We start from the raw sequence: 23,664 nt of genomic DNA on the forward strand, positions 1-23,664 counted from the left end.
CATCATTTTTTTACGTGTCTTCACAGACCATAGCTGATTATAAGCTGTCTCAAAATATCACAAACTATCACGTTGCATGAGAAATCCAGCGCCATCATAATGGATTCAGACAGTGCCAGTGCCAGTAGCAGCGAAAACTCCTCGTACTTCGTCGGGGTGGATGTGGGCACATCGAGCGTCCGAGCCGCGCTAGTGAGCGACCAAGGTGATGTAGTGAGCGTGGCTGTTGAGCCGATTCAGATATGGAATCCTTCGTCTGGATTCTACGAACAGTCATCTCAAGATATCTGGAAAGCATGCTGCACTACAGTCAGGGTATGCCAAAACTCTGCTCAGCCGGAATGCTGGAATGAATTTATGAACATTTACAACAGTTCTAATATCAAATCATGATATCAATTGTGCTACAATAGTACAAGTGAAGAACTTGTTCGCAAAAACCGATAAAATTTAAGTCCATTTTTGAAGATTTTGAAGTACGGTCTCTGTCATAAAGTACAAAAAAATACTTTTTAAATGATATATTGGTCGCTACATATAAAGGTACATTTTTGAAGTTATTATGATCAAAAGAAGCAAAAATTTTCTTATTATTCTCTTTATTTTTTTTGACCTTAAATCGCAAATATCTCCATTTGGCAAATATGGACTTATCGGTTTTTGCAAACAAACTCTTCAAGTGTACGTGCTACTGTAAATTTCTTCTTTCTTTTTCTTATAGGACAGTCCACCAGCTGGCACTGGTGTATTTTTATGAAGCCCCTTAATTTTCATACTGTTTGGCAGGTCTTGTGTGGTGCATGAACAGTGCCATCTAAAAATCTATAACCATGATGACTATGGAATAAAGTAATTATATTAATAACTAACTGATGTTAGACATGCAACTGGCAAATATTAATATTATTTCATGATTTGATAAATCAAATATGTATATGCTGCTTTGCCTTTGGCAATGATGCAAATGGTGTACTGCCCACTGGTATCTACAATAGAAACTAGACACAGTTAGACCTCCTCCACCTCTTTAGCACTTTACCGCAGCCCAAGTGCGAAGTGGTACATTAATCCCCCTTTGATTATTGATCCGACTATGTAGGTCAATTGAATTATTTCATCAAAGACCATACAGAGTGAGACAGGTATGTCTGACTGCATCTGCCCTACCCTCATATCTCTGATGACTATAAAACTAAGCAATATGTACAGTATATGAATAGGATTTTTTGGGGAAAATGACTATCTATCCTCGGGTTGATGCTTTTGTCACAGAAATGACAATTCTATTGTGCTTCTTTTCATTTACAGGCTGTAACATCTAAACACAAGGACCTGGTGAAGGGGATTGGTTTTGATGCCACATGCTCCCTTGTTGTACTCGACAAAGCCGACCAACCACTGTCAGTCAGCCAATCAGGTAGCAGTGACAAGAATTTGAAGAGACACAACAACAACAACAACAACAACAACAACAAGAAATGTTATGCTTTGATTTTTCAATTGAGTATTGAATATGAAGACATTTTGCTATTCTGTGTACATGATGTAGAAAATACATTTTCAAGTGATTGCAGATTAATCTGATTGTTACAGACTAGTATTTCTGGCATCAACACTTTCATGCTATGGATTCATTTTGACATCAAGTGAAACAGGAATTTACAAGGAATGTGTTGTCAGTAACACAAATATTCAAAATGTTCTGTGAGCATATTTGTGTGTGTGGTTTTTTTGTTCAATGTGTGATACAATCATATGATCACAATAGAATTAAAGTGTAATGCTGAATGTGCTGTCCTATTGTGTATGCCATTTTATTCATCAGCAATTCATTTTGTGACTGAGACCATTCCAAATTTATGTCATAAAAAGCAAGATATAATATTGTAATGAGGGAGGTTTCTCAGTAAATTTTACCCCAAGTTAACAAATGTTGAACCTGACAGATAAACCTTGTTCTGAAAGTTTAGTTCATACCCCTTAGTCACGATTGGCATAATCCAGACTTAATGCACCCTGAATGTCATTTTTGTATGTTTCTCCCCTGCTCCTCTCTCCCTCTGCCTTCCTCTCAATCCTCCATGGTTTGTGTTCTCTTTGGTGTAATATTAATCATCCAGGAGACTGCGAAAGGAATGTTATCATGTGGATGGACCACCGCGCTGCATGTCAGGCAAGACGGATAAATGAGAAGGGGCACCAGTCTCTAAGGTTTACAGGTGGAGAGATCTCACTTGAGATGGAACCACCAAAGTTACTTTGGCTGAAAGAGGTTTGTACACCATGCAGCGAGCATGACAGAACAGAAGGCTGTCATTTGTTGTTGTTGTTTTTTGAAATCCACAAGATGTTAAGAGGCAAGTCAGTTTCACCTATGGTTGTCTTTTTGAGCTGATTTTGACATTTGCTCGCTTGCTTTACAGTGACAGTAGATGTCATATACCAGGCATATGACAGCACAGTTAAATAAATGACATTAAAAAAAAAATGTGGTATATGAGATTACAAAGGGTGAAGCTTTAGCAATATAGTACACTGCCTGCAGAATTGTTGCCACTGATTGACAAATTGCAGAATTGGATTGCAGAAATGGATGCATGCAGAAATGTTTGACTATGTTTGAGTTTTTGATGTTTAAAGAAGAAAAAGACCTTTCCTTGAGCAGTGCAGTGAGAAAGAAAAAAAAATGTTTGCTTTTAATTTTATATTTGTCTTATTTTAAGTTTACCTTGAATTTCAGATTCACCCTAGCAGATATAATATGTAGTCTTTGTTAGTTCTCAGTTTTTGGCAATAGTGCAGCTACCACCATGCCCGGCCACCAATACAGTGCACTGAAACTATTAGGCACACCCATGTTTTGTTTGTTTGTTCATTTGTTTGTTTGTTGTTGTTTTTTTGACAGCTGTTACTAGCTCATGTGTCATTCATAATGTTTCTCTTCCACCCATGCCACTTTCTCTCCCCCCCCCCCCCCAACCCTGATGCAGAACCTTAAAGAGGCATGTTGGGAGAAAGCTGGATCCTTTCTTGATCTGGCGGACTTTTTGACATGGAGGGCAACAGGATCCAAGTCAAGGTACATTGTACAGGAATTTAGTCTAATTTTCCACTGGGATATTTATTATTCTGCATCAAACATATATTCATCTAAACACATAATACATCATAATATTTCAAATAAAATACTTTGAAAAACAGAAAATGAAATATCGTGGCTCAGACCAGACACCATTTTTTCTGAAACACTTGCAACTTATTATTATTTCTTGCAATAATTGTTTCCTTATAGTATTCCCATATACTATCTAAAATCTTAGTCGTAGTCTCAATCTTAGTCTAAAATGCTTGAACTGTGATGTTATATAATTTGCCAGTTGTTTGTCCACTACATAAATGCACAAATTGGCACTGTGTGATGAAGGGCTGTCTCCGAGCTTGTTACAGCATCGAATGGATAGCACCCACAGCTCTACAGTGCAGTGTTTACCCTTATGAATATCCCATACTCCTTTATGTACATAAATAAGTACAGATTATACCACATATACAGTGTAGAGACCATGGAATAGTTGGAAATTTCAAGAAAGCTAGTCCTCCCCTTAGATGCTGTGGACATAGCACAAATGTAGTGCACCATAGCACCTGAGCTGATGCATTTAAGTCTTCTTTCAAATACTGTTGTTATGACATGAGATAATTCATGCAATTGTAATAAATGGCACATCAAAGTCCCTTGATGGTAGCTTGATGATCAAGTTGATCACTTCCCCTGCCTTGAAGACTGATTATTTTTTATTAGGATTTTTAGGTGATGCAGGGAGTCAATAGAGGTTCTACAACACAAAATTTACAGTTTGTCAGTATCAAAAACCTGCAACGTGATAGAAAAAAAGAGAAGAAAAGAAATCAAGCTGCTCTTATACTCTGCAGCTGTGATGATTGTTTACGTTTGGTCTCTGGACATACTAAAAAAATATGTTGGGTGATGTCTGTGAAACTTTTCGATAATTCTGACAGTAAGACTTTTTAACACTCCACCCTGTTGGAATGTTAGGTTTTCACACTTTATACCAAAGAAAAATGCAATTATTTGAGCTGAGCTCTTAGGTCAAAATCATATGACGTGTTTGTGAATCTGCTGGCATTTTCTTTCCTCCACATGTCATCCATCTGTATTGTCCTGAAACTGAACCCTGAAAATGCACCACCATGCTTTATTTACCTTCCACAGACTTTCACTGTTCATACAATTCTACCAAATGCATTGGTCGCTTCTGTGCTCAATGGTATTATGTGATGCAAATGTGATGCAAATAATTTCTCAATTATTGTACAAACATACATTTTCACATTTTGATTTGATTTGACTTGATTTGATTTGATTTGATTTGATTTGATTTGTTCTCTGTATGCCAGTTTTTTCAAATACATCAACTTTCTGCAATTTCATTAACATAGTACAAAATAATGGTAGTATACTTTCAACAATTATCATCATTTTCATCAATTATTCAATACATCTGTAATATAATTACATGAGTTACATCTTAATATGCATACAGAACAATTGCCAAGAATAAGCACAAAGTTTGACTGTTTGGCAACCGATAACGAATAACATTACACATGCATTTTAATTTCACAAATTTCGTGAGAGCCAAGATTTGTGAAATTGAGATGCACACGAAAGTTCTTGTCTACACAACATGCAATTAAATACCAGTGGCAATTTGCAAAAATTTCATGCTGTGAAGAAGGCAGTGGGCTCCAATTATCTTGCTTACTTTCCAGGTCACTCTGTACTTTGGTGTGTAAGTGGCTGTTCCAAGCTAATGAGGATGGCATGAGAGAGTGGGAGAAGTCCTTCTTCACTGCCTTTGGCTTGGAGGAGCTGTTAGAGGAAGATTGTCAAAAGATAGGTAAGCTCAATCGTCTTCAGAATCCCTGCACATGAAAGTCTTGTCCTGTTCGATTTGCTGTTGCTGGAATGATTGTTAGCAGAAGTGGGCATTGTCACTACTGAAAAAGTCATGACTACTTTTGCATGATGAAATTTTTGCAATGAGTGGCTCAAATATTTACAGGCTCTTAAATTTGTGCTGCACAATTGGCTACACGTATATTTTCTACCAATTCTCACATGAAAATAAAAAATTGTCTTGACATTTCCATGCAGGAAATGTGATACACATTTAAATACTACTTTACTGCACAACTTCATACTGTTTTGCACCATAGATTTAATGATGATAATCTTGGGACCTAAAATTTTATGTTGGTGTAATGAAATAATTTAATCATGTTCAGAGTAACAGGAGCGCCTTGTATTTTTCCTCGGGACTCAATTGGGTAGCATAACAGAAATCACAGTTACTAATAGATCAATTCAATATTATATTTTTCTTACCAGTTTCTACACAACACGTATTGGTTTTAAGTTTAGTCATTCAGTGAAATAAATCCATTGCATTATAATTGCAAGATGAAACATTAGTTCTTTAAGCCATAGGCTATTTTATATATATTGACAGGGAGGCATTTTCCCCCCTGTACTTGTCTCTAGGCAACCGCATCCAGTACCCTGGAGAGCCTGTTGGGAGTGGTCTAACGGCTGAGGCTGCGAGGGAACTTGGTCTCTCAGAGGGCCTGCCTGTTGGGACTGGAATCATTGATGCCTATGCTGGTGGAATAGGTAATTTCATTTCATTTCATTTATTTATTGTCCGTGAAATGGAAACTCTTCATGAATCAAGTGGCATACGCAATTACACATACATAGAGCACTCATTTCAAAATGAAACACAAAAGATAGCTAGAGAAGCACTGAGAGCACAGACCTCCGCCAAGTAGCTCATTTCCACCACTGATCTTGTATTTCCATAGAGATCAGTGATTTCCACCCATACATGATTATGCATGCTGAAAATCGCCTGATTTCCCAATATAGAAACCTTTTGTTATGTCATCAATGCCAGCTGCATGACACGCCTCGCCCTGGACCAGAAAGTAGAGCACGCACTTTAGTGCACATATGAAAACTTTAAAAACATGCAGCTTCAACTCCCAATTTCATTGGCCCTACCAGCCAAAATATTGAAAATCCTTCATAAAATCCATAAAAATTCCTGGATCACTACCAAAATTCAATCTTCTGTTACCTGTCTTACTCAACCTTCCCTATAAGTTTTATCCAAATCCGGTAACAACTTTTTGAGTTATTTTGCACATGGACAAACAAACAAGCAAACCAGCAAACCAACGGTAATGAAAACATACCCTCCTCCCGTGGCGGAGGTAATCAAACACCCAGAATGACACAAGATGAGGGAGATGTGATTCTACAGTGTTTGAGATGGTCAGAAACTCCTTCCCGTATTCAGTCCACATGTTGATCGTTTTAAGAACGGTTCAGTTTATTGGGCCATGAACTCAGAATTGAGCACAGCACAATGCTGAAGAAGTTTTAATACTATGGTTTCAGAATTGCAGATATCGGGACAGAGGCATTGTGTTATACTATGTGAATCACCAGGTTTTTTTTCACTGCTTATTTTATTCTGAACTTAAAATAAAAACTCTGAATGAAAAAGGAATTTAATTTTTGCTCACCAAGCAGCTATGGGTTTGTAGGTTGAAGCATTGATGTGTAAGAAGGTGCTAATAGAAAACGTGATAGTTTATTTCTATTTTTATTTTTATTGAATGAAAGATATGTAATAAACTTAACCCAGTGAGGACGAGTCCCGAGTATACTCGGGACTGTGTCTGTGGAAAATGCGTGTTGTAGCAATATCAGCTCGTCCTCAATGGGTTAAAGAAGCACTCTCCTCAATATCTCTACCTTGAATAGTAATTTTCAGATCAGAATTCTGATTTAATGTTGATAAACATATCACATATCTTTTTATGCCTCCGCCACGTAGTGGTGCCGGAGGCATTATGTTTTCGGGTTGTCCGTCCGTCCGTCTGTACGTCCGTACGTCCGTACGTACAAATTGTACGTCCGTACGTACGTCCGTCCGCTTTCGTTTACGCGATAACTTGAGTAATATTTACTGGAATTTTACCAAACTTGGTCCAAGTATGAAGTATGATGGGGCAATGATTTGATTAGATTTTAGGTTAAATCGGCAAAAGGTCAAAGGTCAAAGGTCAAGGTCAAATCATGAAATTTATCCGTTTACGCGATAACTCAAGACTGTATGGAGCAAATTTTACCAAACTTTGTTGGAGGATGATGTATGATGGGACAATTACTTGATTAGTTTTTCAGTGAAATCGGACAGAGGTCAAAGGTCAAAGATCAAGGTCAAATCCTAAAATTTATCTGTTTACGTGATAACTCAAAACTGGATAAAGCAGCTTTCACCAAACTTGGTCCAAGGATGATGTATGATGGGACAATTAGTTGAGTAGATTTTAGTGACATTGACAAGAGGTCAAAGGTCAAAAGGTCAAGGTCAAATGCTAAAAATGTTGCTATTTCCCCCATATCTATGCAATGCCCGCAGTTATTTTCTTGAAACTTAGTGTAGACATGTACTACTGCATAAAGATTCTCCAGAGAGAGTTTCATGTCGTAAGGTCAAAGGTCAAAAGGTCAAAGGTTAGGTGAAAATGTTGCAATATCACATTTCTCACAAATGGTTCAATGTACATGTATCTTCATGGAACTTGGTACATATGCATGTACTGACTGGCAGGGATTATCTAGGGAATTTAGGGGTCATGGGTCAATAGTCAGGGGTCAAAGGTCAAGGTCAACTCCTCAAAATGTTACTATTTCCCTCATATATGCAATAATTGCATTATTAGTTTTAAAATTTAATATATGTACATGTATTACTTAATGGAGATTCTCTTGGAAGTTTCCAGCCAGAAGGTCAAAGGTCAAAGGTTAAGGGTCACAGGTTAGGTTTAAATGAAAAAAAAAGATATATTTTGTACTGTAATTACACTCTTTCTTCATACCTTGAAAATTATACTCAATGCATAAACTTATAATAAGGTCGGTCAGAAGTCAAGTAAAAATTTTCAATTTCCCAAATATGTGTACCTGTACTCTTAAATAGACAATTATAGCAAACCCAGTTCGTGGAAAGTGAACATTCAAGATATTTCTGATAAACCTGTTGTTTCGATATTTTGCCAGTTATGTGAAACTGTCATCACACATTGTGAAGACATTGTACTATACACCTATTGGGAGAATCATGCATTATGGTGGAGGCATCAGTCGCCGTAGCGACATTTCTAGTTCTATATAAGCTCATCTTGGTTGAGGGCTCATATTAATATATTGAATGTTAAGCATCATAGTCTGTTCCTACAGTGCCCTTATATACTGTTAGTAGCAGCTGTCCACTCACTGTCATTCCTCATATTTTGCTGTCCTTCATTTCAGAAGGAATGTTTAGACAGAGAGTTCAGTTTTCTGAAAGAAGCCCAGTGCCTATTAACCCTTTATAGGTCCAGGCACTTAGCTTAAAGGATAAGTCCACCTTCATATACATAAGGATTGAGAGAATGCAGCAATATTAGTATAACACATCAGTGAAAGTTTGAGGAAAATCGGACAATCCGTTCAAAGTTATGAATTTTTGAAGTATCTGCGCAGTCACTGCTGGATGAGAAGACTACTACAGTGTATGATGTCACATGCGTACAACTATATAAGGAAAATAAAAAGAGAATTTCACAAAACTTTGCTTTTTGAATAAACTGCACATTTCTTCAACTTGTTACTGACGTATGTTAAGGGTTATATTATTCCCCCTGCCTTCTGAAAGAGAGAAGTCGAGTGTTCTTTTGTTATGCGAGAAAAATGGAAATATGTTGAATTTTCTTTATTCTTTCTTTATCTCGTTGTACACATGTGACATCACAAGCTATAGTAGTCTTTTCATCCAGCCATGACTGAGCAGAAACTTCAAAAATTCATAACTTTTGAACGGATTGTCCTATTTTCATCAAACTCTCACTGATGTGTTCTACTAATATTGCTGCATTCACTCAACCCACATGTCTATGAAGGTGAACTTGTCCTTTAACTTTCCAAGGTTTTCCGTCAGCATTTAGTACAGTAACCCATCTAAAGTTGATATACATCTAGTTGTGAAGTTATCAAGCCTACTCTGGTATATCGCTGTGGCCTAGTCCAACATGGAGGCTATGCTGACACAATTGGGATTTAGGGGATGAGTTTCATATCTATTCATTGACAGTTCTTTTCTGGACATCTGTGACAACTGGCAAAGGGTGCGTTCGGGCACTCTAAAGCAAACCGTACTGAACTGAACTAAAACGTACCGCGCCGTACTGCGCCAGTTTTGGAGCGTTCAAGCGCTCTGTTGAAAAAGCGTACCTCATGAGCTATTTTTAGAAGAGGTAAAGCATTTTGTAGCAAAAGGGTCATTCACCTGGCGTGCTTGAACTGCTTACAGCTGTCCCGAACAAAGAGAATGATGTCTTTGCATTGTGACGTATGCGCATGATATGCGCATGCTTTACAGCGAACTTTTGGTACGCTTTAGGTACGCTATTGGAGTACATTGGGAAGTGGTCCACTTTGGGTTTAGTACAGTACGGTATGGTACACTTTAGGAGCATTCGAGCGCTCCTCTGGCGCGGGTACGGTACGGTACGGTTCGCTGTAGGAGAGCGCTCGAACGCACCCAAAGAGAAGCACACCAGCATGCATGCCAGTCTGTGAGCCTGTGTAAAGTCTGTGTTAAGTCTATACACCTCATCCTAAATGCTCAAAGTGATAGTATATTTGTGTGATTTATTTCTGCCTTGATGTTTTGCCTATCTTTACTCTTGACCTAAATGATGCGTCTAATAGGACTGCTTGGGGCTGACCTGTCAGGCTTTGACCTGCCCTCCGAGAGTCAACCTTTGACCTCCAGACTCGCCCTCATCTGTGGAACTTCCACCTGCCATATGAGTGTAAGACAATGTATCCTCCCATGATATGTGATATAAAGGCTGTTACAGAGATCACGGTTATAATGAAATTTTATTACAACAAAGTAAAAATTCAGGTCCTGAAATTATTATCTTTGAAGTATGTGGTACAAATTCTCTTTGGTTATAATGAAATTTTTGATATAATGAAAGAAAACTGCTGGTCCCTTGGACTTTCTATAATGGAGGGTCCCCTGTGTAATTTGTGAAGGACAAAAAAAAAAGGCCACATTTCTTTGAAATCTTATTCTGGATGCTGCTGGTGTGCACAATATGTGTCCAGCAGACTTTTATGTGTGTATGTGTGTATGTGTGTCTGTCTGTCGGTCTGTCCCTGTTCATGCATGTTTGTGTGTACAGTCAAACCTGTATTAGCGACCACCTGTCATTGCATAGCGGCCACCTGCTGTATACGACCGCTAAAAACTATTCCCTCCAAGAGAAAAAGCATGTTATAAAGAACCTGTCTATAGCGGCCACCTGTCTTAATACTAGCCACTCTTTTTGTCTCCCTTGGGTGGCCACTATAGACAGGTTTGACTGTAAATGTGTGTTCTAAAAGAAATGCAATCAAGAAAACATACATGTTGTGACAAATACAGTGTGTAAATGTACTGCCTCATTCAGAAATTAGACCCTTCATGTATTATTTCCACCACATTTAGCTGAGTGAGAAGGCAACTTTTGTGCCTGGAGTCTGGGGTCCATACTACAGTGCCATGGTGCCAGGGCTGTGGGGGAACGAAGGAGGGGAGAGCTGCACGGGAAAACTCATCGACCACATCATCAGGACCCATCCAGCCTACCAGGAACTGCAGCAGCTGAGTGAAAAAAAGTAACATTTCTACATTAATCATCGTTTGATATGCATGTTTCTATGGGTGCTGTTCATTATTCCGAAGGTTCGCTATTCAGTAGCAAACTCGCAAACAGTGTAGAGTACCAATGTGTGACATCATATAGCCTTTCATTGCCATGGAAACTGGTTATAAGCAACCTTACCTGGCTCCAAGTGTTTATGTATGCACGTGGTTCAAGCCTGAGCTTTAACAAAAGACTGTGACATCATCACTTTGGTATTCTGTTGCATCAGGTAACGCAAATGTGTTGTGCATTGCATCCAGAATTGAAAATCGCAATATTTTCTCCTCCAAACAGATATTACCTATCTCTCATTCCATCATTGCAGTTCTTAATTGTGAATTCAACCAATCACAAAATTATATGGGAAGTCCCGATTAGCAAAATGTTATACTTGCTAAATATACAGCATATACAGTACTCATCTTGATCATTATGTCACGTCCAGCTGAAATTTTCTCTCATATTGCTTGGTCAGGGGCTGTACTACCTATTCCTGGTTAGATGACCATTTGCTGACCGTGGCCAGAGAGAGTGGGCTCTCGTCTCCAGCCACACTGACCAAGGACTTGCATGTCTGCCCCTATTTTTACGGCAACCGGTCACCTCTGGCGGATCCCTCACTGAAAGGCATGGTCAGTTGCAGTGACCTTTGGACATTTTTATGTTGAATGCTTGATTACTATAATTGTACACATTTACGTACAGTACCAACAGGTACACAATTGTACCTGGATTGACCACTTCAGCACAAGCTCTGAATACAAAAACAGTCAGTATTGACAGCCAAGTGACTGACCTTGTCATAGGCTGAGCATAATATTATTCCTCTTTTTTTTTTCACAGTCATCTACAGTTGTACAAGGAGGTAAGATATAATGTGTAAATAAAGGCAAAGTTTTGAGAAACAATGCTTAACAACTGAAAAACCTAATGAAATACTTTCCAACTGAACTAAAATCCTAAAATGAGAAAGGACTAGATTTGGAAAAAAAAAGACACTCAACAACTTGCAGTTCCACCAATATATATTCATGTTACTGTCTTGTAAATTTTATCAATTTTTATCTTTTCAAGTCTCTTTCACAAGGGTCCATTCCATTCAGTGATTAGTACAATATTCAGTGTGTGTTGTAGAAGAATCTCTAATGCCGTAAGTGTGTTCCCGAGACTATAGGGTCCTAATGTTGATGGAAGGAATGGTGATTTCATATTATGATCTTGCCCTTTGTTTCTTTCTTCTGGTTTAATAGATCTGTGGACTGACTCTTTCATCTTCACTCAATGACTTGGCACTACTGTATTTAGCAACTCTTCAGGCATTGGCTGTAAGTTTGATCTTTTTAGCTGAGTTTAATGTTAAATTGCAACTGATTGACAAATTGCCCTACATCGGCGTAGATAAGTACTGAATTGATCAGTGTTTTAGTAGTGGCCATGATAAAAAAATAATGGGCATGCGTACTCGAGCAGGATTCGAACCTATGACCTCCTGATCTCCAGAAACTCCAGGCGTCATCTCCACTAGACCACCGAGCTTTCGTCCGATGGCAAGTGTTGGTTCTAATCCTTGTAGCATGCAGCGGGTACTGCTCAATTATTTACGATGATGTAGGGCAATTTGTCAATCAGTTGCAATGAAAACATCTCGATGGAAGAATTTCATGAATTTGAAAAATTAAGCACTACACCTGTATAGGCCTATCGTTTACTTTTTATGTTTCAGCATCTCCTACATTATAATGCAAGGATTAAATTGAATCACAAAATGCGATTACAGCAGTTTTAACCTCCCTCATGATTTAGAGAGAGTTTTATCTCGACTTAGGATCGTATCAGGACAAAATATATATCAAAGGAACAATATGTGCATGTGGTGTATCTACCACCACCCTATTTATCAATGTCACTACATCAGTTTAGCCTTCAGTCAATCATTTTCTTCTCATTTGTCATGTATTTCTTTATTTTCAGATTGCTTCAACATCATCTCTGACGTGCATTTTAAAACAATACAAAACAAATCAAAGATTGTTTTATAAGGAGATGATATAAATCAGGTTTCAGTAGTGTGTAAAACAGTTATATTCTTGCCGTATGGCCTTTGGAATTACCCGTTTAATGGATTCACCTTTTTGATCTGGTCCATTTTATCCACTGTAATACATGTAAGTGAAACAAGATTGTAGATCATAGTGAAGCATATCATACTGATTTTTTTTTCTTTCTTTTGACAGCATGGAACTAAATCGATCATCCAACAAATGGAGTCATGCGGTTATAACATATCCATTCTGTTTGCCTGTGGGGGTCTGTGCAAGAGTGACATCTTTCTGCAGACACACGCAGACATCACAGGTAAGTCTTCCAGTTGACGAGCATTTACTCCAAAGACAAAGCCATGGGGAAGGAAAGCTGTGGGGGTTGATAGAATGATTTTTACCTTCACCAAGGAGGTTACAAGTGATCATCAGCATTGGTTTGTCTGTTTGCAAAATAGCTCAAAATAGTTGTAAGTGGATTCGAATGAAACTTGCATGAAAAGTTGATAATGATTCAAGGAACAGATGACTGAATTTTGGTTGTGATCGGGGAATTTTTATGATTTTTTGAAGGATTTAAAAACTGTTGGCATATAAGGTCAATGAGCTTAGGAGTTCTCGCTGCACATATTTGAGGTTTACATGCGGGCACTAAAAAACAAAAAACAACTTCCAAACCAAGATTTTGACAGCGACATTATATGATTAACGAAAGACATTGGAATATGCCTTCCCTAGGCTGAGCATACATTATTTCCATGTTTCCGTGACATTAATATGATTAACAAAAGACATTGTAGGGAATCATACAAGTTATGCTTGGTTTAGGGGAAGGTGCATTCCAATATCTTATCATATGCTGTATCCTAGTAATTTGAATCAAAATAGAAACATTATAAAATATATGACACATATTTACATATTCTTTTGGCCACATATATGATGTTATTGGTATCATGAATCAATACAAATCAGCATGTATTTGCATTCCTTAGTTCCCTTAACCCTATTCTAACTGGGCTATTTGAGACCAAGATTTTACTGAGGGGGGGGGGGGGGGTCAATTGACCCCCCCCCCCTTCAGATCTCGGCCACCAATAGCGCAATCACCGCAAAATTTTGCCTGAAGATAGAGCTGGATGTCAACTACAAGATTATATGGTCATACATTTGAAAAATATTGCTTTTCTATTTTTAATAAATTAATTATGCAAATTTGTGCATGAAATCATATTTTCACCTATAACTCCATTAAAAAGACTGGAGGATTGCTAAATTTTTGTGTCAGAATTCCTCATGATACATCAAACAATTTTCGTGTAAAAAAATAGCACAATCGAAATCAATTTCTTTTGTTTTTTATTGTTTTGTTAATTTCTTATGTATTTTATTGTTTTTTGGACCTTTTGTTTTCTTTTCTTTTTTTGCCAAAATTTGTTGCAGGCACTTTTTCAGGCTTATCTACACTAGAATTGATTAATTTCAATGGCTAAAAGTTGAAATAATCTAATTTATATCAATTTAACCAAAAAACATTATTTGCATTGGATTTGCACACGATATCATGAATTTGAGCTGTTTTTTGGTTGACATGTATATGCAAAACATTACGTAACTTCAAAACGGTGTACCCGGACGTCGCAAATTTGGTCTCAAAATATGCGGGAGACTTCAATTAAAAAAGTCGTGAAACGACGTGGCAAAATCTTTGCCTGTTGCGAAATCGTGGCCTGAAACGTCGAGGGGGGGGGGGTCGATTTGACCCCCCCCCCCCCCCCCCCCCCAGTTAAAATAGGGTTAACTTACATTATATTGCAAACATTTTGTTACTCTTTTGAATTTGTTTTTGTTTGGGGTTTCTTTTTTTTTTCTTGGTTTTTTTGGTCAATGTCACCTTTTTGTAATGAGTGAAATGTCCTAGAGGTGTTGGTTGTTTTTGTTGAGATTCGAAAACTGTCAAACTCATAACATTTTTTTTTTTCAGCGTGGGCTTATGATCAGGAACATGGGAGGTCATTGATTTCCCAACACCTGGCAGATCCCTAGAGGTGTTTGACATGTGGTAAAATATTGTGAGAGTCCAGCTAAAGAAAACAACAGGGGTGTTAGCAGATGGTAATTTAGTAGTCTTTGTCATGCGGTTATACCGGAAGTTGGCAGTAAGTTAATGCTTCAAGGGACTGTTCAACATCTTGATGTTCCAATTTCAGAAATTGTCAAACATTGCTGACTGAGCTGCATGGTCATGGTTAAACATTTGAAAGAAAAAAACACTCCCGCATCTAAAAGTTTAGAGAACCATGCTGTCCCTATCAAGAAATATATGAACAAATATCGCCATACAAATTAACCAGTTATGAATTGTTAACCTGTTGAAGACAAGTCCCAAGTATACTTGGGCAGGTGTCTATGGGAAATGCATGTTATAGCAAAATTAGCATGTCCGCTACGGAATAATACTTGAACACTAATACATGTACATCTGGGAAAGAAGAAAATACTGTACGAGCTTAGATTTTCGCGAACATATATTTTTCATGAATTGCTACTTGTCAGACATTTTTAGGAGTTGTTAATTTCACAGTGGTGAGGGTATAGTAATCGCTTCTTTATCTTTCACAAAATAAATGAGAATGAGCAACAAGGAACAACACAAATAATGATTATTCTTACTCAATGATTCCAGCTATGTAAACAAGTAGCGTGTTCTGCATGCAAAGTACTGTGTACTACCTTGTTGTTTTACCCCAGCAGATGTTGCCATGTTGTGGCCAACACAGCATGCGTGACCTACATCGGTCGCTAGTTGCGTGCAAACAAGCGCTGATATGGCTTGATTTTGTTATTTTTCTTTTCATGCATTGTTGCTTTCACATGTTGTTGCTTTTTTTTTTGTTTTTTTTTGTTTTTTTTTTTGTATGAGCACATTGTTACATGTATTCCCGTAGTTCGAAGGAGATTTGTAAAATGTGCAAAAATAAAATCACTGCAAACATCTCAGCTCGTACAGTATGGTACATGTAAATCTGGTATCTCACAGATTTCCTCTTATTTTTAAGCATCTGGAGTTTGTTTCAAACGTTAGGTTTGTCATAGCATCATATTTACATGATAACAGAGACTTGGGGTAATGTGTATGACCATAGCGCTCAGATTTTCCAAACTGGAAGCACTAAAGCGGTGCCTTAAAAGAAGGACTTTCGACAATTTACAATGCATGCCTTGAAGGAAGATACTGTACAATGCGTACCTTGACCTCATCTGCTAGAACTGCATAACAGATATAAAGACAAATGTATTTTCCATATGACTTGTGGATGCTAGCTGGACCTGGGGGGCTGGGGGGGGGGGGGAGTAATTGCCCCAAGGGGGTGATTGCCCTGATACGCCAAACACTTTAGCCATTTGAATAGTGACTGTTACTTGGTGGTAAGAAAAAACAAAGAGAAGAACAAAATAAAGGCGAGAGAATTGAGCCACTTTCAGATGACTGGGTTGGGAAATGAAGGCACCATTCATCTGATATTCTATGCTATTCAGACATATTAAGAGATCTGTTTTACTTTGCAAGGCTTTGGTACGAATGTTGTAGCAAAGTAAGTGAACAGAAGCTGCACCTCAATGATGAAAAAGCATGTAGGCCTGTGTGCAATAGCGCCCTCATGTGTTGTGCAAGCAGGATTCTTGTGTAAGCTGCAATTCAGTGCTTGGTGGGAGTGGTTGTTGTGATTTTTTGTTGCTCTGTCCTTTTTCGTGTAAGAGAAGGACAAAACACCTTATGAACAATCATTCCTGTTGATGGTCGTAGATTTGTTTGTTCGTTTGTTTGTTTGTTTGTTTTATTTTTTAACAGATCAGCTGCTTAAATGCTCACAAAGTATTTGGTCCCAGCATTCTCAATTTATAGCCGTTGTGTCCTCTAATGTGAAGAGAACATGCCTTCTGAATATTAGAATGATAATATCCCTGTGTGTATGATTTTCCTTATCAGTCAAGTTTACAGAAGTTCCTGACAATGTGTGAATCATGTTAGAACTCAATTTATGCATAGTTTATATGAATATTATAGAATTTGCCAATTGCGGTCTTTCAATCAATTCTAATGTTGTGTAAAAACCTCCAAAACATGTGAAGCAATCTGCTGTATTGTTTCTTTTTTTTTTAACCTGTTGAAGACAAGTTCCGAGTATACTTGGGCGAATGTCTATGGGAAATGCTTGTTGGAGCAAAATCACACCATCCTCAGCTGGTTAAAGGACAAGTTCACCTTCATAAACATAAGGATCGAGAACATGCAACAATATTAGTAGAACACATCAGTGAAAGTTTGAGGAAAATTGGACAATCGATGCAAAAGTTATGAATTTTTTAAATTTTTGTGTTGGAACCGCTGGATGAGGAGACTACTACAGCTTGTGAGTCATATGCATACAACAGTATAAAGAAAATGTAAAAGAAAATTCAACATATTTTCACTTTTTTCGCATAATAAAAGAGCACTTGACTTGCCTCTTTCTAAGGGCAGGGGGAATAATATTACCCATAACATTTGTCGGTAACGATTCAGGGGAATGTGTACTTTTTTCAAAAGATGGAATTTTGTGAAATTCTCTTTATATTTTCCTTATATTGTTGTACGCATGTGACATCTAAGTTGTGCATACACTGCAGTAGTCTTCTCATCCAGCGGGTACTGTACAAAAACTTCAAAAATTCATAACTTTTGAACGGATTGTCTGATTTTCCTCAAACTTTCAATGATGCGTTCTACTAATATTGCTACATTCTCTCAATCCTTATGTTTATGAAGGTGAACTTGTCCTTTAATCATCATCATTATACCTGTTGCTATTGTTGTTGTTTTTGCTATATATGTTCCTATGACAATGCCATCCTGGTATAATCTGCCATTATCATATCAATCTGTGCTGTCCATGACCATTTCAGGTTTGCCTATAGTCCTGCCAAAAGAGCCAGAGTCGGTGCTGATAGGAGCAGCCATTTTGGGGGCTTGTGCCTCTGGCAAGTTTGACCTTCAGGTAAGAATGGCAACTTCCCAGTCACAGCGAGTTAGTAATTGTAATGAGTGCAGGCAGTGGCTCTCAACGAAGCTTGGAATCGACGATTCTCGTGGATTTTCCTCAAGAAAAACTGCACAACATGGTTTCAGAGCATTTTTGTGTCCTGTTCATTGCTTCGTTGTTTGCATCCATCATGCTTATATAGTATCCTGGAGATAGATAGATAGATTGATAGATAGATAGATAGATAGATAGATAGATAGACAGATAGATTGATACATGTAGGTAGGTGCAGTAGATAAATAAATAGAAAGATAGATACATACACACATACATACATAAGTACAAAGATAGATAGATAGACAGACAGACAGATACATTAGATACACATGTAGATCGATAGATAGATAGGTAGATGCAGTAGATCAATAAATAGAAAGATAGATACATACACACATACATAAGTACAAAGATAGATAGATAGATAGATAGATAGATAGGTAGATACACATATACATACAAAGATAGACAGATACAACAGTAGATAAGCACAATCATGCACACACAGTAGATTTATGTTACATATGCCCGAGGGATTTTTGAGGTTTTGGCTGAGACTCCATTAATAGTGTGCACTAGTGGCCATTTGGATGTGGGAATAGAGTCTATAGATTCAAGATAACATTGTTCAGAACTTGATGAAGGGCTGCCTTTTCTCTCCATATGTGTGTGTATTATTGTTATTTGTTTTAATGCATTAAACCAGCAAAATATGTATACGAAAAGTATTACAGCTTCTGCTTTTGATATAATCATTTGATTGATCTTTTATGTACATACATCAAGATTGGTTTCTCACCTTTATTAGTGTATGGATTTGTAGAAGGACAGAATAAATTTGAAGACAGGCCCTGTGTTAACTGCTTCAACTTATTAAAACGTATTCAGGAATGATGGGTCACTGATGAATGGAAAAGCTAGGCCATCTTGCATGAAAAAAACAACAAGATTGTAAAATTGTATGCAAGAGCTTGCCACGAATGTTCCATATTTGTGGTTGTTTGGCAGAATGATGCACTATGCTGAGATACATATTTGTATTCATTTCACTAAAATGATATGAGTGTATAAATCAGAATGCACCTCAAAACCTGTTGCATTTGTAGTCGCTCTCTTCAATCTCAATATTTTTGGCTCTTGTAGGGTGCCATGCGCCGCATGGGATGCGTTGGCAGGGTTGTCCAACCCGACGAGCAGCAGAGGCCATACTACAGCAGAAAGCATGCCGTGTTCTCGAAGCTGGTGGACCATCAGAGGGAGTATCGGCGGATCATGGAAGAGCCAGTAACAGCCTGAGCAGAATTAAAAAAAAACACTCAGCCCCCCTTGGAACCACCCAGGTGAGCTGTGTGCTTTGTTGTATGCTTTGCATGTGGCTACCCAAGCAAGACGCCATTTTCATTGTTTCTGATCGTAAAAGCTGCCATCCCTCATACTAATATGCAAAGAAAGAAGGAATTTGTCCCCCAGCACAATAGCTGAATACAATGTGACTTTGTGAGGTTTAGTTACATTTTCAATTTTGATTTGATTTTTTTGTTCCTTTCTCCCTCTTTCCCTTGGAGGTTTTTCATTGCCAGCAGGTTATGGCAACAACCCTTTCAGAGATCTGTTTATGACCTGAATGTTCTTTGTGATATGCCCCAATCATAGAGATACAAAAGGGATTTTATTTACTAGCAGTGAGTCCTCGAAATATTTGACACACAGGGGCCCGTTGCATAAAAGTTACAATTATGGTAACTTTGCCATCCAATGGTAACTACCATGGTAACAATACTCAACAGCCAATCAAAATCAAGAATTCCATGGAAGTTACCATTGGATGGCAAAGTTACCATAAGTGTAACTTTTTTGCAATGGGCCCCAGATCTTGTATATTTCAGGATTCATTACCCACGCCGATGAAAATCGGCAGGGGGTTATGTAAAGGGTTCCGTATGTTTGTTTGTTTGTTTGTTTGTTTGTTTGTTTGTTTGTTTGTTTTTTTTTGTTTGTTTGTTTGTTTGTTTGTTTGTTTGTTTGTGTACAAGATATAGTGACCACTCCGAAAATTTCCCGTTTCTCACTTTGCGATTTTCCGCTACCATACGAAAACATAAACTCCCAAACGATCCGACTTCGCTGCTCAAATGTTCGTAAGAATTCCGAAATTTACGTTTAGGCCTATTTGAGGGACTATGTCCTTCTAGATTTATGAAAGTTCGTTCTCCGTCATCACAAACTGGCCCGTATTTTGATGATTTTTCAAATTAACATTGATTGTTTTTTTCGTTGGAGGAGCATTTTGCTCGGTCGCAGTCACACTGCACGATATGCGTGCTCAATATCAATGCGTGTGCAAGGCCGCTGAAAATGCATCGCGCTCTACACTGTTGGTGCAAAATTGCACCGGGGACGTTGCGGCGCTCGTTGGTGGCCGAATACTGGTGCAGTAGACATTTGCATTCAACCCTTGCATTGAATAATTCCCGTAGACACTAATCATAGGGGTAATTGCCTAGGGGGTACGTAAATTTTGTTTTTCTTTTTTGCTTTTGTGGATACCATCAAAGATCGTACACTCATACGACCTTTGATATTTGATGATTTTTCAAATTAACATTGATTGTTTTTTTCGTTGGAGGAGCATTTTGCTCGGTCGCAGTCACACTGCACGATATGCGTGCTCAATGTCAATGCGTGTGCAAGGCCGCTGAAAATGCATCGCGCTCTACACTGTTGGTGCAAAATTGCACCGGGGACGTTGCGGCGCTCGTTGGTGGCCGAATACTGGTGCAGTAGACATTTGCATTCAACCCTTGCATTGAATAATTCCCGTAGACACTAATCATAGGGGTAATTGCCTAGGGGGTACGTAAATTTTGTTTTTCTTTTTTGCTTTTGTGGATACCATCAAAGATCGTACACTCATACGACCTTTGATATTTGATGATTTTTCAAATTAACATTGATTGTTTTTTTCGTTGGAGGAGCATTTTGCTCGGTCGCAGTCACACTGCACGATATGCGTGCTCAATGTCAATGCGTGTGCAAGGCCGCTGAAAATGCATCGCGCTCTACACTGTTGGTGCAAAATTGCACCGGGGACGTTGCGGCGCTCGTTAGTGGCCGAATACTGGTGCAGTAGACATTTGCATTCAACCCTTGCATTGAATAATTCCCGTAGACACTAATCATAGGGGTAATTGCCTAGGGGGTACGTAAATTTTGTTTTTCTTTTTTGCTTTTGTGGATACCATCAAAGATCGTACACTCATACGACCTTTGATATCATCACACTCTCGGCTTGCTATAATCAAAATATCCCGCAAGAAAACGGCGTATTTCTCGATTTTTAGCGCTTTTTCCGCGACCCGTCGCGTAGACAATACTCTTAAAACTGGACTTAATTCGCGCGCGCTTGGAAAAGTTCCGATTCTGCACTTTTGACGGTGGAATTTGGGATTTTCGATGGATTTTTGGAGGAGACTTAAGGACTTTCCTGTACGTGAATGAGTGTTAATACCGTATGTGTAATGATGTGATTTGCGTGTGATGTGACTGTAGAACCAAAGATCGTACACTTCAGTGTACGATCTTTGGTAGAACTCACTGGCTGGTGATAAAGCACACTGGCAATTAAGTGGCCGAATTCTGGTAGATGACCGAATGCACATTATGTTTACCCCGACTTTGTACTTAGGCGTGGGTCTGCCGCCTTTGACGGCCCCTCTCTAGTTATTACCTCCGCCAAGGAGGTTATGTTTTTGCCAGTGTTTGTTTGTTTGTTTGTTTGTTTGTTTGTTTGTTTGTCTGTCTGTCTGTCTGTCTGTCTGTCTGTCTGTCTGTCGGTGGGCAAAATAGCTCGAAAAGTTGTGAACGGATTTGGATGAAACATACAGGAAAGGTTGATGATGACACAAGGAACAGATGATTCAATTTTGAAAGTGATAGGGGAATTTTTATAAATTTTTGAAGGATTTTTTTTTTTACATTTTGGCAGGAAGGGTCAGTGAAGGTGGGGGTTCAAGCTGCGTGTATTTGAGGTTTGCCTTTGTGTACTAATGTGTATGCTCTGCTCGGGTGAGGTGCTGCGCAACTGGAAGTTGGTGACAAAACAAAATGCTCCTACATTTGTATATCAGGAAACTAAGAGATTTTCATTATGCTTACGTACCATGAGTGGAAGATCTCTTTGGAATAACATGATCAGTTGGCAGAAATGAGCTACTTGGTGGAGGTCTATGCTCTCAGAGTGCTATTCTAGTTTTCTTTTTGAATCTAGTACTGGTACATACATGTATGTACATCAGATGTCAGTGAATGCTCACAAAGAGCAGAGAAATCTTCCAGCCACATACTTCCTAGAATGATGTAGATGTCTCTTCAAACATTGTATAAACTCTGTCACACTCACTGGAAACTAAGCAATACTGAAAAAGCTGTTATTTCCATGAAGGTGTAATTTTTGCAAATTTCGCAATTCACTCTTGGACCGTGACTTTAACAGCATGCAAGAATGTCTCAATCAGATAGCCATTGGTGCACTTATGCCTGGATATCAAAATTGTGAAAACTACAGCTCGCAAAAATTTCTGCGACCTCCTTGTTTGTTATTAAGAATACCTGTACACGAAAATAGCAGCTTATGCAGTGTGAGATATGCACGGTATCCTCAAAGTGGCAACCTTGAATGGGTTATGTGAATGTGGCGTGTTTTGCCATGTGTCTGTCACCTGTTGCAGCATGCGTTCAAAAGTCATCCAGGCATGGTGATTTGTTGTGTCTGCAGACCTTGAGAAGATGGCTGGAATCTAAGCAGATGTCTCCCGCTTATCTTTTGTAGCAACTGTTAACCCTATTGGGGGGGGGGGGGGGGCATTTTGGCCCCCCCTCAACGTTTTGCATGATTATTCTGCAACGCGTGATGCTCTCACCACAACATTTTATGACTTTTTTTCTTTCAAGTATCGCGCAACTTTTGAGACCAAATTTGTAACTCCCGGGCATAACGTTTTGAAACTACGCCCTTTTGAAAAAAAATTTGTCGACCCAAAAATTGCTCAAAAACATGATTTTGTGTACAAGTCCAATGTAAATTGAGTTTTTGCAATTGATACATATAAAAATAAATATTTTTACTTTCAATGGCTGATAATGATTTATTTTAGCCCGATTATGTAAACAATAAAATACATAAGAAATAATTATGAAACCGAATTTTTGCTTCAACATTATTGTTGAGGATATTGAAAAGAATATGTTTACCAAAAATTAGAAGTCTTGGAGCTTTATTTTTTGATTTTTTGATGCAAAAAAAAAAAAAAATTGCATAAATTAGCATAAGTTAATTAATATAAAATACATAGATTAAAATTTGAAAAATATAACTATAAGGTCTTGTAGATTACATCGGCCTCTACCTTAGTGCAAATTTTCGCAAGGATCACGCGATCCACGACCGAGATCTGAAGGGGGGGGGGGGGGCAAAAAGGTCCCTCAAAAAACCTGGTGAGATTAGGGTTAACTCTTTATGTGCCACATTCGCACGTTCGACTCAATCGACGGCGTGCCAACTTCACATATTCTGCTCAAACCCACAAACCCGCCCAAACCGATCGATAAATCGCCAAATACCGCAGTGCAATGAAAGCTTCTCTAGCGCTTCCGTTTGTCTCACATATAGCTTGCATTTTATATGGTGGTTAACTACCAAGTGGTGTTCCCTA

The 23,664-nt window shown here is 38.3% G+C and overlaps 1 protein-coding gene across 1 annotated transcript; it reads left to right on the forward strand.

Annotated features, from left to right (window-relative positions):
* Window positions 1-150: 150 nt before the first annotated feature.
* Window positions 151-19,249, forward strand: LOC139719021 (FGGY carbohydrate kinase domain-containing protein-like). The gene is made up of 13 exons (XM_071630463.1): window positions 151-315; window positions 1,309-1,417; window positions 2,121-2,272; window positions 2,991-3,079; window positions 4,795-4,922; window positions 5,567-5,695; window positions 9,848-9,951; window positions 10,635-10,804; window positions 11,309-11,465; window positions 12,084-12,158; window positions 13,068-13,188; window positions 17,820-17,911; window positions 19,097-19,249. Exons 3-13 carry the CDS (start codon window positions 2,144-2,146, stop codon window positions 19,247-19,249), a joined length of 1,347 nt encoding a protein of 448 aa, XP_071486564.1. The 5' UTR covers window positions 151-315; window positions 1,309-1,417; window positions 2,121-2,143.
* Window positions 19,250-23,664: the final 4,415 nt, after the last annotated feature.

This window comes from Diadema antillarum, unplaced genomic scaffold (assembly GCF_040938485.1).
Source record: "Diadema antillarum isolate AM-2024a unplaced genomic scaffold, OU_Dant_1.0 scf00000103, whole genome shotgun sequence".
NCBI lineage: Eukaryota > Metazoa > Echinodermata > Echinoidea > Diadematoida > Diadematidae > Diadema > Diadema antillarum.